Source organism: Botryllus schlosseri, chromosome 11, assembly GCF_051294905.1.
Source record: "Botryllus schlosseri isolate E-star chromosome 11, Bs_hap1, whole genome shotgun sequence".
NCBI lineage: Eukaryota > Metazoa > Chordata > Ascidiacea > Stolidobranchia > Styelidae > Botryllus > Botryllus schlosseri.
Genome location: NC_137246.1, coordinates 5,529,212 through 5,545,347, shown reverse-complemented (window position 1 = coordinate 5,545,347; position 16,136 = coordinate 5,529,212). Strand labels below are relative to the sequence as shown.

Genomic DNA, 16,136 nt, shown 5'->3' with positions numbered 1-16,136 from the left:
TGTTGCTTCATTCTGACAATGTTGTCTATATCAGTGGTTCTTAACCTTTTCCACCTCGCGGACCGGTAAAATTTCAAAAAATGTCTGGCGGACCGGTGAACTTTCAAAATTGAAATGAAGCCAAAATGTAAAGTATGCAACCGTTTTTCAACTAGATGGTGCTAGAGAGTGACATTTAGAGGGTTTTGATCGTAATTAATTCGCTTTTGGATGACATCCGTGTGATTTTATGACAGTGAGTCTGCTGAGTCGAGGTAAAATTGTCTAGTTAAGATAAACGTGCTACCACCGAGTGTCGTTTACAGTATTTCGTGCCGAACGCAGTGGGTTTAACCGACCATCCCAACGCGAATAATATTCTTGTCTTTGACAATACCGAGGAAAGAAGCGTTTTGGAGTAGAAGCAAGCACCTTGTCTTGCTACCTTGCTCATTGCCCACTGTCACCAGAGGCAGGCTACTCCTGTAACTACGAATACCATACGTGCAACAGAAAAAACACCTTACAGCAGCTATACCGGCCATACGCAAATCCGGACCGAAAAATTACTTCGTGAGCCCACCCCAAACAAAAACGTTGGTCTCGGGCTCCCACATGGCGATAAGCCAAACTTCCGGGGGATTTGCTCCCGGACCCGATAGTTGGGTGGATGTTTTCACCTGCACTTGTGTGCACATTCCTTCTACTCAGTGCAAGCAAAGAGTTTATGTTGCTTAATCGCGACAATAGCAAAAATTTTCGATCATTCATGACTGAATGGGTTTTCTCGCTGCCGAATTTTGGGCACAACTTTCAGAGTCCCATCTTAACCTAATCTTTATTATATGCGTTCGTTCGTCGTGGCGCGGTAATGACTGACGCCGCAATGCCTATTTCTATATATCTTGCGTATTTCTCGGAGAAGGGCACCTATAAGCAAGGCATTCAGTGACATGGAATCGCGCAATGCGCGAAAAGAAATTGAAACGTGTTGGAAAATGTTTCAAAAAAATACGCTCTGATTTATGCTCATTTGCAAAATGATTTTGGGGTGCCACAGTGACGGCCCTGTACAAAATGAATCAATCAAAAACGAATGATCGCGAAAACTGCGCTGTTTAGCGATGAGTCAGCTCGTATCTCTATTGTGTTTGTCGCCTTCAACATTTCATTTTGAAATTACGGTGAAAATTGTAATATACGTGGCGGACCGGCAGGAATGTAGTCGCGGACCGGCGGTTGAGAACAACTGGTCTATATCACAATTTTTCATCATGCGTTTCTTAACATAAGAACCATTCAATACCCAAGCAGTCTTGCTTCAGTTAGGATATTGCGGCACGTTGACCATAACACCATGTCCACCTATATTTGTTTCATTTGACCGTTTATGATTCACAATGAACAGACAATGGACCGTCTACAACGGTAGGCCTGTGAAGTATTCTACAAACTGTCATAATATTATATAAGTTCACCGACAGTGCAAACTCTACGATACAAACGAAATGGAGGGGTCAAAAATCTTGACAATTTGTGACCTAACGCCTAATTTTGACAGAATTTTGACTTATTTTGACATGTCAAAAATGGCTCTAATAATAAGTAATTATTTTTTGAACGACTTCAAACTACTGCAAGTAAAACAAGAAGTTCCTGGCTTCGAATTACTTTCGTATCCACCTATAAGAAAGATTGATGGTAGGGACGCGAAGGAGGCGTTTTACAGGTTGTCGGGTCATCAACACTATATTTCCTTTCCGCGTTACCCTCCAGTGCTTAGTGCCTGGCAATGGTCCCCAACCGGTGGGGAACTCCCCACTTGTAGGGAATTCCATGTTTTTGGCGGGAAAAAGACGCATTTGTTAAACACTTAATGCATAATAGTTTACATGTTTCCGGAGACACATGCGCAATTACCGTTACTAGTTAACTGTTCTGGAATGTATGTATCGAAAATTATGTTGTACGTTGTTCACAAAAGCACAATTTTAACTTTGTATAATCAATGCTGGCGTCACAAACGACTCAACCACGACCAGTATGACGTGACATAACGCTTTCGCTAAAGTTTGAGGGTTACTGATATCGGTTCACGGATCGTTTTATGTTGCGGTTATATATTAAGGGAAACTTATGAATATCTGTGAACTATATTGTTACCAATGAATTCCTTCAATAATATTTTTGTAATAACATGTGTTAAAATGTTGAAGTTCAACTGTTTTGGGACCCCCTCCCCCCAAAAAAATAGCTGTCAAATTTGACGAATTGGAAAAAATTGAAAAATTAAAAAATGTATATTTATTGCCAATAAGTAACTGAGGACTGGTTTAATATTGGTTTTCCACAAGTCTCAATTGATTGGTAACACTTATATTTCCCTACATGCTCTGCTTTGTGAAGAACGCCACACCCACTTCTATATTTATGCGCAAAATAGCCCTCAATTCGCATATCTATGTTTACTGAAGAGTTATTTCTCATGCACAATGTCATACATTTCAACAGGCATTGCCAATGCCATCTTCAGACTCAACATGATTGTGACTGCAGTTTTTGCATCTAATGCCTTTACATACTCCACGCCGAAATGCACGTGACCCATTTCTTCTTGCAGTTGCATCTTGTTGAAATCTTTTTGACAACGACAGCTTGTGAGCTGCAATAGCTCATCAGGAGCCATTGGTTTCAATACTAGATCCAAGTCATAACCATATACGCCTATTGTCCATCCGTAATCGCTGGGGTTCAGAGACATGTTCTGTAAAAGAATCAAACCCCGGGTCTGCAGATCCGCGCGGAGTGAACGTTGTTCATCTGCACCCTCTGTTAGGGGTAGTGTCTCTGGCTTGATCACCCCTGCCGCTGTCTTCCTTGAGAACATGCTGTGTCTTTTGGTGAACTGCTGTGACCATCAAAGACCACAATATCATTCTGAAAGGAACAGCCCAGAAACTGCACGTATACAGGACCGTAACTGCCGCACCCCAAACCCCCCAATTGGGGGGGGGAGCTCGAAAGGGGCCCAAAATTATTTCGCGAATTAGCATAACTTATAAATTATTTTTCAAAAATTTATGCAACTTTTATAAAAAATTTCAATTTGCCAAGTTTCCTAATTGTTTGGTACTCTCCCCAATACAAAATACGCAAGATTTATCGAAATGGACATATCTCGGTGAGACATATAAGCAGGGTTGCCATCGACATGGACTCAAAAATAAGGACAGTAGAAAAATTAGATTACCATTAAAAGCGATTTTGTAGATACTTTGTATTTATACGAGCCGTGACATTATATAGCTGAGGATAGGCCTATCACATTACATACTTTTCGCAAGAAACAACCTGCTTTTGCAACTCCATGTTATTAGAAAGTGCTTCATGGATCTCACGACAGCTCAGGTCTAGTTTTACCTTTACTCAGGGCCGAAACAGCACTTCGTCAGCCCCTCCCCAAAAAACACGCTGGTCTGAGGCCCCCATTGGGTGATAAACCAAACTTCTTCACCTCGTTCTGATTAGAGGCGTCAACCAACATGGAAAAAGGCCGTACATCAAGTTTAGACAAAATCAGTTTTGAGCGTACGGAGCAAGAACTCCAGTAACAATGCTTAGACTTGGTCCTGGCCGAAGCAAACTTCCTTGCGATGTTGGAATAGGGGAATATTGCTTTCAACAATTGCGATGCGCAATCGTTATAGAGCAGTGGTTCTCAACCCTTTTTAGACACGCCCCCCTTTTTGATAGTGAAAAATCCCCCCCACTCTTATCGTCATATCATAAAATCTAACCGTAATGCCAGCAACCCCAACAGATTGTTTGACGGGACGGAAGGTTATGGGTGTTGATGAGAGAATTAAAAATATGAAATACGATCTGTATATAGAGAAAGACTCGTGAAATGGAGGTAAATGGCGCGGAGCGCGAAAATTTTTTTCAGTTGACCGCTTCTTCGCGCCTCCCTTATATGCTTTCACGCCCCCCTCCCCAAGGGGGGCGCACCGCCCGGTTGAGAACCACTGTTGTAGAGGAATGATTGCTGGTGTTTGACGCTACGGATGCCCAGCAGCTGCAGCCTAGTAGTATATGCTGGTCATTGGTGTTGATCGAATTGTGAAAAATTATTCATCGACTGGCTCGAGACAATCATTATGACAGATTTCTTGTGTTTTGGGGTATCAATGTGAGTTGAAATAGCGGTCTTTCCTATGGCCTCCAGGTTAATGTCACAATTGCAGAGATTGCAATGTGCGAAACACTCGCCCTTCAAGCTTCATTTGATATCTTTGTATTCTCGCTCATAATCGTCACGAAAAAGGTTTTTACGCCTGCTCATTTTAACTTAACAGATTTAGCCTTATTTGTAGCTGAAACTATATGTGCAATATAATTTAGATAAATTTATCAATGATTGATAGCTTTACTACTGTTCAGCCCAAGTGTCGACTGCACTGCGCCCTTTTCCGGTACGCAATAAAGGCCGCCTTCCCCACAGCTTATTCTGCTGACTGGACGGCAGAAACCTGGTGCTGTTGTTTAATACTAATATGACGTCCGCTTCGACAGCTTGGTACAGCCGAAAATACTATACCACTCACTGCCCTAGCTATCTCACCACTGAGAAGTCAAATCCCGTTGTGTATACGCCGCGGGAGTTCCTTTCATTTATGATGTCATAAAATATCGACGCAAAACTATATTTTGGAATATTATGCAACACAGATACCAGAGGAAAACGATCGAAGTTCTGTAGTTGTTGAAAATAAGACAAATTAAGGACGCTAGACGAAAAGAAGGACATTTCTTAGAACTGAGGACAGTTGAGTTTTCTAAGACGTGACCCTTAAAAATAAGGACAAATCTTAGAAATAAGGACGGCATGGCAACCCTGCATATAAGGTTTTAGGCCATGTAACATGCGACTCCAAGAAGTTTACCAGAACGATCGGCAGCGAGAAAACCTGGGCCAAAAAGGACTGCCCTTACGCCAGAGGTTCTCAACCCGCGGCCCGCGGGCCGCATGCGGCCCGCAGAGGTCTATTTTGCGGCCCGTGGCCTCTTTCGTTACGAACGCAATTACTACTGGCCCAGCATTGTTGCATATTAATTTAGCTTCTTAGCTCTCTTATCGCACCGTCGCTGTTTCGTCTGAATACCCATTATTTGACGTGTTCTGGTCTCTTGATATGTTCTCGAGTTTAGATTGTTATTGTTCTGAATCAGTATTGGTATGGACTAGGGATGGTGTGAACCTCTGAAAGGTTCAGGTTCGTGTGAACGCGAACCTTTTTGAAAGGTTCTGTGAGAACACGAACGTGAACCTCATGACGTCACGTGACGTCATATTGCTAATTCCAACCCTATCTTCCAATGAAGTGATAGCCTATATGTGCACGATACCTAGCGAAGACTCGGTCCACATAATGCCACAATGCTGAAGTACATATCGGCGTTCTAAACGTCAACAGCGGTAATCAAAGGATATAATAATTGCGTAAAATCAATACATTCCGTCGCTCTGCCAACAATTTCGACGAGGACTTACCAAGGAATATAAGCTTACGCCTTAAACGGTCTTAGCCAGACCGGACAATGTGTTCGGAGTCTGAGTATTGCTACATTGATATTGAGCAGAGTGTACAACGGGTATCAATACTCGCTACCGATACCACAAACAACAACAAGTTATGCAGCAGTAGCAATCACCTTAATCGCACGGATTTGGTTTTAATGATACAGTAAAGATATGAATTAAAGATTGACCCCGTACGCCCGTTCGATTTTTTACATCAGAAGACGATATCAATTCCATTGATTGGTTGAATAAGCATCATTCGCTGACTACGTATATCGCTCGTGATGTTGTGTGATTGCGGGTCAAGCTCACAGCAGATAGTCACAAAATATTCACAAAGGGAAAGCTGGTTATTTCGAGAAAATTTTTGCAACAAAGCAACTAAAACTTTTAAGGTTGTCGAGGTGCATGGTGCATGCTCGTTAAGCGTTGATTTCTTATGCTGCCAGCACCATGCATGGAGTGGCCCGCAGTTGAAATGCAATAAATTTGAGCCAAAGATCTTATAATGGAGCGAAAATTACAATTTACCAAAAGGTTCACAATGCAGAACCTACCAAGGTTCTGTTGTGAACACGAACCTCTAAATTTCCGAGGTTCACACACAGAACGCGAACGTGAACCTCACGTTCACACCATCCCTAGTATGGACCTTCAATTTTTCACTAGTCTGCGCGCACTCACCGACTCACCGCGCGCTCCATTGGACAACAGTGCATAACGACTGAAAGAAAGGTCATCACTTCAGCATTTTTTGTGCGCGGCACAGATTTTCTGTGCTTAGCGACTTTGTCAGCAGTGTGCGGCACACGCGCGCAGCACGCGCGCAGCTTGAATTTGCTTTCTCATATATAAATGAAAAACCTATATTTGTCATATTTGACGAAGAACTTCGTAACCAAGCGTAGAAGCTTAAAACGATACCAATCAAGTTTATTCTAGGTTACATCACTTGATCTTAGAAAAAACGTTACTACACCTAGGCGTCAAGCCCAGTAATACGTAGTTCGAGGAATCATTAAAATTGCCGACGACGTTACAGTCGCTTTGGAATATCGCTAAACCCAAGAAATCTGCTAGAGAAGTTGTGATTTCAATAATACTTTAAAATACTGTGCGAATATTCGTTGTTTCCGGGACTTAGCAGCAATGTTTCCTCCAAGCTGGGCACGTGCGCAAATGCGCAGTGATGACACGATCTGTGCGCACAGAAACTCTAAGTTGCGCACAAAAAATATGATGACCTTTACTATAGTCTTTACGCACGGTTGTCCAAGGGTCTGCGCAGTAAGTTGGTGAGTGTGCGCAGACTCGTCAAAAATTAGAGGGAACACTGCTTAGCAGCAAGGACAACATTACCTGACAAATTTTGAAGCTAAAGTTGTCCGATTCAACCGCGTGACCAGAAGAGTAGCCAGTCGACATTTTATCGCATGTTCTGAAAAACGTTGCCGCGTATACTACTTTAGCCTAGCATTGGACGAATCCACCGACTTCACAGACATTGCATAGCTAATTTTTTTGATGCATTTTATCAGAGCGGACATATTTGCAGAAGGAATGCTGGCATGGCAAACTTGGGGAGGTGGCCAGCGAAAAACATCAACTTGACAAAGTGAACTTCTGTAACTATTGGTGGAGGGCTCCAGCCTTGGAAGGAAAGGACATGGGTTAATTGGTTTGCTCTGAAATAACCCCGAAACGCCAGACTTCTTCTCATTTCACTGAGAGCTCAAAGTGATAATGGCCTCTGTTGTGACAAAAAAGTGCCTGTGTTGTGACGCAGAAGGCCTAAACGGCGATAAATGTCGCAGTAATACCGTGTGTAATAATATTAATAAGGTACATATACATATGCCGACTTGGAAATGAATGCAATGCACGCTCCATGAAGTGATTTACTTGCGACGCCGGAAGGTACATATTTCCACAAAAAACAGTGATTGAAAACTTACGAACGCTGTCCAGTAATGCTTTGAAATGCATAAAAATGGACTAGACGCCCGTATACGACTGATAAATAGGCTCCAGTAGCATAAATTTGATAGAAGCTCACAAATGCATGGTAATAATGTTATGCGGCCCGTGGCGTCTTTTGCGGGCAAAATGCGGCCCGTTGTACATGCGAAGTTGAGAACCCCTGCCTTACGCTGACCGAAAACTTCGTTATATATGGAAAATACATATAGGTTTAATTGTCCAAAGGCGCCTAAATGACTGGCGCCAAATGTTCCTGTCTTGGCAATCTGAACCTCAGAAGACAAATACCATTCCGCAGGGAAAAATTATATGCCAGTGAAGAAATACCAATTTGAAATCGTGTGCGTCGTTAGTTTAGTAGGCTACGTTTGGGCTATTCTGTATTTTTTTGATATAACAGATAGGAGATCACCAAATGACATCATGAAACGAAGTCATACCAACGGGTCCTCCCGCCCGAATATGTTTAATTAATATCTACGGGCCCTACAGTTTCCAAGTCACCTCATTCAGCTCTACCGGTAAATCTGATAACGTGAGCTAAGAGGACAAGAATAGCAATATATATGCAATTCCCGATATTATTACCCGATTTTATCATGAATATTCGAAAATTTTCGCGCTTCGCGCTGGCTCCCTAACCCGTGGTACTTATTACGTAACAAAAGCGAACAACGTGATTGGATGGTCGGTTTTTAACCCTATGGGAGCCCAAGGCACAAGTTTTATTGGGGGGCCTGGCCAAGTGCTGCTTCGTTCTTGCGAACGGGTATACGCCCGAATATGTTTAATTATTATTGAGGGGTCCAACCTTTTCAAGCACACGTCACTCAGCTCTACCGGTAAATCTGATTACGTGGGCAGAGAAAGGATGAAAATTGATAACAATATATATCCAATTCCCGATCATATTGACTGGTTCAATCATGACTTTGGAATTTTTTCGCGCTTCGCGCGTCTAGACGGGGATATCTGACCCACTAAACCGAAGCTTAAGACAGATGATAAGTAGCGGTAAACAGCGTACAACCAAGGGGGTTCTGGGGGTCGAAGCCTGGACTGATGGGAGGCTATGATCCAAGCTGATACATTAGCCAAGGATGAGAAATTACGGCGAAACAGCGACGATCCATACAGAAACATTCGACAAGGCCGTGCTGGGTTCGTAGTCGCTTTTACTTCGGTACAGTGCGTCCATCTTACAGAACGGAGTGACACAGAAAATACCGTTCTAGCCCTTGCTGGATGGCTTAGTATTTGAAGAATTACTGTACTGATTTTAAGCCTAGATATGTGTGTTTTACCCAGTAGGCTAATACAGTAAACAGAATTTGTTGAATCGTTCGGTATCGAATTACTGAACGGCCGGTGTACTTCTGATGGTATAACTATGCCATCAGTGCCATTATTGTTACATATATTTTCCACAAAACAGTCTGTAGTAGAATGTAAAATTTTAACAATCAATTTGAGAATCACCAGAGCTCATAATTATACCCATCCTTAGTTACTTATAGGCGATTAAGATTTTCTTTCAATTTTTTGCATTTTATATTTTCAAATTTGCCAAATTGAAAAGCCGTTTTACTGGGTTTCCCAAAGGAGTTGAACTTCAACATTTTAACACATGTTATAAGAGACCTTGACAGACATATTGGTGAAGAAATTGTTTGGTAACAATATAGTTCACAGATTTGTGATATATGCCATAAAATGCCCTTACTATATAAGCGATTGTCTTGCGTACTGGTGCGGTTGTCCGTCTTTTGTGTACTCAAACAGCCGAATAGCTGCTCCACATGACAAAAGTTTTACGAAAGAGCAGTGTGCTGTCACAAAATGCATTGGCCGACCAAATCTGCAGGACATAGGTATAGAGATAGATAACGTACGGAACTACATTAATTACGGAGCTATACTAATCACAATCTTTAAACGAAGAATGGTATGAAAAAATGATAACTGCTACTGACTAAAAATGACTACGTCCACATATAATTTTATTGGTAGAAAGGTGGCCCTAATTGAAAGCAGATAGAGAGCCAACGGATTCAAGTTGACCGAAAGCTCGGTTTTCTGTTCTGCAACAACCCAGGTTTCATCATTAAAAATGATTTCAATCACAAAATTTGATCTGTTGCTGTTGTACGCTTACCGCAATGTCACTAACGAAAGCCGGAAGTTGATCAATTTATCAACCTGAAAAAATGCATACCGAAAACAATCGAACGTGACAGAGAAATTCTGAGCACAGAATTGGATTCAGCATCCTAAAATTAGCCTACATCAATCAATGAAATATTTGGGGCAAAGGTTTTTTGAAATTTACAGACTAGTGTGATTTCATCATATGATTGAACGAAGATAGAAAATCATTGAAATCAAGTTCGCTGAAAATTCACTCAGTTTGTACTACAACAACCCAGGTTTCATGATAGATCAAGGGTGAGCAACATACGGCCCGGCCCGCGGGCCGGATCCGGCCCGCGAAGGGATTTTGTCCGGCCCGCGGACAGTTTTCCGTTTTACATGATAATGTGGCCCGCGGCCCTAGTCTGCCGAGATTTCCTACTACTTGCTTACAACGTCAAATTTTAGTGACTGCATGTGCATGTTATTATATACGTATATGCGCAGCGTGCTAGAGTGGAGCTTACGCGTAAGTTCGTCGAAGCGAGAAGACTTGCATTATCGGCATTTGCGATGTACTCAACCCTAATTTCGTTTGCGGTATTCATGGTGTTTGTCGACTACAATGGTCAATTACACTAAGCTGATATTTCTTTATTTTCATTCTGTAACCGCCGACTTGTAGCACGGCGCACTTCTAGGCTTTTGTAAGACGAAAACACTGCTTATACCAGGGGTCGCCAACTCAAAACGGGTCGCGGGCCACTTTTCAAATTTCGTAGAGGTCGCGGACCGCATGAATTCATTATCGAGATTTTTCAGGCCACACAGTTGAACAACGATGCTATCTCGTCAACTACTCAACCCTAACGAATATATGTGTTGGTAAATTAGGGGTACCGGGGTTATCGAACTCCTTGAAATCTTAATTGAGGATTGCACCGTGTGTTGATTGATCAGATAGAAGCAGACATGGCGGCGCCTGTATGACAATGCTATTCTCAAATCCAGATTGTCTTCGTCATTATCGGCGAGAAATGGCTTTGAAGTGACATTACTGCCATTAAAATGTATTCATTAAATGCGATTTATTCCTTGTAATTGTGGAATGTGGATAAATGGGCGAATATTGTATCGATTCAGCAATCCGGCCCGCCAAGTACTTAATTTTCCTATATCCGGCCCGCCGACTCGAGAAGTTGCCCGCCCCTGTGATAGATGATTTCAATAACAATATTTGATCTGTTGGTGTTGCACGTTAACCGTAATGTCACTAACGAAAGCCGAAATTTCATTTTTTTATTGGAAATGAGGAAAATTCATGGAATAAATCTAACGTGATAGAGAAATTCTGGGCAGAGAATAGGATTCAGCAACCTAAAATTAGCCTAAATCATTCAATAAAATTTTTAGCGCCATTTTTTTTTAATCTGTAGGCCAGTGTTATTCATGCAAATCTACTTTCCATCAAGAACACAAATAATTCAATTGGTGCATAACCGTGATCTCGTTAGTAATTCATGCCTTGGCCAACGATTTAAATCGGGATATCGAAAGTAGGCTACTGATCACTAAATTGATTCAGCATGTAGTTCACAGAGAATATAGTGTTGGCTCAATCCTACAAATTATGTGACCGATACTGAAAGGGTGGAAAGTTATCAACTAAAACATCAGTCATTTACCCAACGGCTACTCTGACGCAACAGAAGACCTCAGCTCTAATGAAATAATAAATATATTTGATTTCGCGAAATCGCCTCAAAATTATGTCCCTCAAAAACTTCTCAATTCACATAACTATATCAGTCGAGAGGTACGAGTCCACCCTTCTAACCGTAGTACCGACTTTCTGTTCTAATTTTACTACTGTTGTAAGGCGTAAACGTTCAAATATAGAGCTATTGTTCAGAAATCAAACATTAGCCATCCACTCCTCCACACGCGTGTTCCGACTCCCGAGCTTAATAGTAAGCTTACATCGTTCGTCAGGATATAGTATATAGTCACGTCATAATGCGTTGTATACCGAGCAAACATCGCCACGAATGTATAATTCTCCTGAAAAATTATACAGCAGAATGAGCGGATTACAACGGATTTTGATTCGCGATAATCGTGCTGCTATATCATCGCCAACTTCTATTCAACTAAGAGTGATACGCCATCATCAAAAGACACATATGTGGCTCGCGAGTCATAGACTCCCGGCCCCTGTTACAGAGAGATTTATTTTGCATCATGTTCAAGTGGTGAATCCGTATTCGCGAACGAATGAAGTCTTATGTCGATTTATGGGCAATCAGTACGTGATCCTTAAATCTTGTAAATTTGAGCTTGTGTCGGAATGTCTATTTCTGCCAGGGTTAGAGATAATATTGATTCAATTTAATGAATGGAGATACCAAGCATTCTCTTTCGGCTTTTCGTAGCCTGGAATATATAAATGCAAGAAATCTAGGACCATTTGGGTATTTGAGTGCATATTTCCCTAGTACCCCAGAACTGTTCTGTTAGACTTACCGGGTGGGGGCGAAAGCCTCGTTTGAGTGCAAATTTTATACATTCATAGATACTTTCGATAAGGTGGAGATCGCTGGATATGTCCAGGTTAGGTAAATCTTGGAGCAAAGTCTTTCCTGCTTTAGGTTGAGGACTTTGACGCCGGTGAAAACTGCTCTATTTTTAGTCCGGTGGTTGCAGCCATCTGCACTGCAATTGGGGACTGGAGAGCCGACAATACTATAAGGCCGCAACCATATTATCACATTTCTTTAGTAAAACACATTACCAAGCGTACCATGCTTGCCACTCTAATGATATGGTTAAAATGGTATGATTGGCCACGAGCTATCTTAACCTAGTGATCTAGCAAGGCATTTTCGTTGAGCATTGTCTGTAGTTAATTATGTTTCGGATACTTGACGAGATTCGTCGGAGTATCTCGGAGTCTGGGATTGAGCTCTTCGGAGTCGGAGCGAGTTTTCCTCAGACACTATAATGTTGAGGGATTCGGAGTCTCGAAAAGCACTATCCGCTCATCACTGGTATGTACCAACTACGCTGCTCCCATCAATGCAAATGGACGCATGTAAAGTAATTTATCCGCTGTACAGAGAACGTGCGAGTCTAAGACGATTCCTTTACTTGACTATACCCGTGTAATCTTGGATGCGTGTAACGCTGTATTATTGTGACGTAGCAGTACGCAATTTCGAGCGAGAAATAGCGACTTATACCCTACTTACCTAAATGACAACAAAATTGCTGTTTTGCAGATGATTTGTGCAGGGCCTTACGAAGAATAAGAGAGAGAATAAATATAATTTATTAAATCTTGTTAACTCGGCAATATTTCGGTGAAGGTATCGAAACATTGCGCATTGTCCTCTTCATACATAAACTTTCGCAGAGATACAGTCCTTTTGGCTACTCCGTCACTAAATAACGGTATCGATGCCGAATTGTTCGTTCTTGTGTGGTACATAGAGTCGACGTTGATACCGTGCATTGCACGGCATATTGAGCAGAATCCCGATTCTTTGGGAAGATGTAACAACTTTTCAGTTCTCCATCTAAAATAAACAGAATTAATGTCGATGCAATTTGGATTAGATTAATCAATGGTCGATGATATTTGGCAAGAGTGTGAATGAGGATTCACGCATCCGCGGAAATTCGGGACAGGAACATAACATCTAACACAGGGGTCGGCAGCCTTTTGGTAGTCGCGGGCCAAATTTCGAGTGTACAACTTTTTCGCGGGCCGGAATTTTTCATAATACTATATTATATGCTCACTTCGGTATATTATCATACATTGCTGCAATCTCAATCATACCATTAACAAAACACATTCATTTACACTTCAACAACGCAGAATAAATGTGACAATTGACGCAGCTTGCTTTGTGAAAGGTTTTCAACTTCTGGTAACAAGTCAGATGAAGCAAGAATCTGACCATATTTTAAATGGGCGTCCGAAATAGTGATCTTAGCTTGCTCTTCGTGAATTTCATGGTTGAAAACTATTGTTTACATGCGTACGCGCTGCCAAATATCGATGCAATTTCTTTTGCATTGTTGGTCAAGCTGGGATAAAGACCAATTTCAAGAAGGTACTCTTTGTAAAGTCATGCAGCGATATGCTCTTTGTGTGAAATTTGTCATTCAATTCAACTGCATCGCATTTCAAAACGGCCCATTGGCAATTTTCAGGCAATGGCATTGGCGTCCACATTAAACGGAGTACTGAATAGTCGGAATTTAATTTGTAGAGAAGGAATTTAGTAGGGATGGTGTGAACCTCTGAAAGGTTCAGGTTCGTGTGAACGTGAACCTTTTTGAAAGGTTCTGTGTGAACACGAACGTGAACCTCATGACGTCACGTGACGTCATATTGCTAATTTAAACCCCATATTTCAATTAGGTGATTGCCTATATTAATCTACTGTACACGATACCGAGAGACGACTCGGGGCCACATAATAGCTCAGTACTTAAGTACATATTGATGTTTGAAACGTCGTCAAATGTATCATCTGGGACAATCAACTGATATGATAATCCCATAAAATCAGTATCTTGCGTCGCTTTGCCAACAATTTCGACCTGATCGGACCATGTATTCGGCGTCTGAGTATTGCCACATGGATATTGAGCAGAGTGTAAAATGGGTTTCTATACTTGCTACCGATTAACAAGTTATACAGCAGTATAGCCAACACCCCAGTCGTACGGATTTGGTTTTTATGATACAGTATAGGCTACATACATATGTAGTCAAGATTGACCCCGTACGCCTGCTAGATTTTTACATCAGAAGACGATATCAATCTCATTGATTGGTTGAATAAGGATCATTTGCTGACAAAATACAGTGTATATTTCGCTCTTGATGTCATGTGATTGCGGGTCAAGCTCACAGCACAGAGACACTAAATATGCACAAACGCAAGGCTGGATATTTCGAGCAAACTTTTGTAACAATACAAGTAAATTTTTGAGATTGTCAAGGGCATGCTCGTTTAGTGTTGAATGTTTATGCTGCCAGCCCCATGCATAGAGTGGCCCGCAGTTGAAAGTCAATAAATTTGAACTAAAGATGTTATAATGAAGTGTGAAAATTGCAATATATGAAAAAGGTTCACAGTGCAGAACCTACCAAGGTTCTGTTGTGAACGCGAACCTCAAATTTTTCGAGGTTCACACACAGAACACGAACGTGAACCTCACGTTCACACCATCCCTAGAATTTAGGAAAAGCGGAAAATATTCAGTAATTAAATTTCGTATCACAGTTACAAATGTAGTGTTGGTACTAGGTTTTCTATTTTCCAGTATAGGAACGTGAGCATAATTTCTTTGTATTGTTTACATTCCCAGGGTCGCAGATTTGTTTCGAATGCGCCTTAACATCTCATGTATTCAGCTGTTTTCCCCCGAAGTTGCAAATTCAATTTGTTCAGATGTGACGTTACATGTACAAAGAAAGCAAGATTAGATAACCATTTTTGATTACAAGATTATGAGTCGGCGATATTTATATTTTCGAGGAGAGTTGCAAATTCATTTCTCGGTTCGTACACTCGTGCAAGCATAGCTGCTCGACTTAATGCGCCAACATAGCAGATATACAGGACATTGCCATATTAATTCTCTGCTTCTAATATTATCTGGCGTAAATGTTGGCGATTCAGTTTGTGAGACCAAATCATATAAACAGTTTTCATCATTGTGGAAAAACACTATTCAGGTTTGTTGTCTTGGCGCACAATGCCTTCAAGCGAATTCAACTATAAATAACTAACCTGCGGAGGCTAGTTATCTATAATTAAACAGTATAAGTTTGAGATTTTGTCATTGCGTCTGAGATGTTCCAAGCGTTTTTGGCGGGGGGCATAGCGTATAGTGGTGACGATAAGCGCCTACCAATCTGGCGGCCCGGCTCGATTCCCGTCGGAGGTTTATCTGGGCTCCTCTTCCCTCGCCGTCGTCGTTCTTATTACGACAAAAAAAAAACAGAAAAAGACCCGAGAGAAGAAAGAAAGAAAGCACTCACTAGGCATGGAAAGAACTAGTAGAAACGGCCGTGGCTTCAAGAAGATCAACATCGAAAAGAACTGTGACATCGGGCACTCCAGGCCGAGGTGGATGTTAGGATGATAGGATCGCAACTGCGTGTCGTTCGACATCCTCCTATCTGTTCATGACATCGCATTGTGTCTTATCGCATTGCACATTTGTGTATGACTTGTTCAGATGAAAAATATAACTCAACGATTGATTGATTGATTGATTCCAGCAAGCAGACGATAAGGACACCTTTGTTGTCACACCCCATCAGAGTGGTAAACCCTTTAAAAAGTATGGTACGCCTTCGGTTGCGAGATACACCCGATTGATAAGTAGCCTACTGATGTAGTCTACTCTACAGACAATCTCCATCTCCTACTTCAACCACCTT

The 16,136-nt window shown here is 41.6% G+C and overlaps 2 protein-coding genes across 6 annotated transcripts in view; one reads left to right on the top strand and one right to left on the bottom strand.

Annotated features, from left to right (window-relative positions):
- The window catches only part of LOC145450960 (4-galactosyl-N-acetylglucosaminide 3-alpha-L-fucosyltransferase FUT6-like), a 241,142-nt gene that overhangs the window by 66,468 nt on the left and 158,538 nt on the right, over positions 1-16,136 (top strand). The gene's annotated exons all lie outside the window — the stretch shown is intronic.
- Positions 159-16,136, bottom strand: part of LOC145450964 (4-galactosyl-N-acetylglucosaminide 3-alpha-L-fucosyltransferase 9-like) — a 38,174-nt gene continuing 22,196 nt past the window's right edge. The window contains exon 6 of the mRNA XM_080329459.1: positions 159-13,245. Within this exon, the coding sequence (XP_080185585.1) occupies positions 13,011-13,245 (235 nt within the window). The 3' untranslated portion in view covers positions 159-13,010. The remainder of the gene's footprint in view (positions 13,246-16,136) is intronic.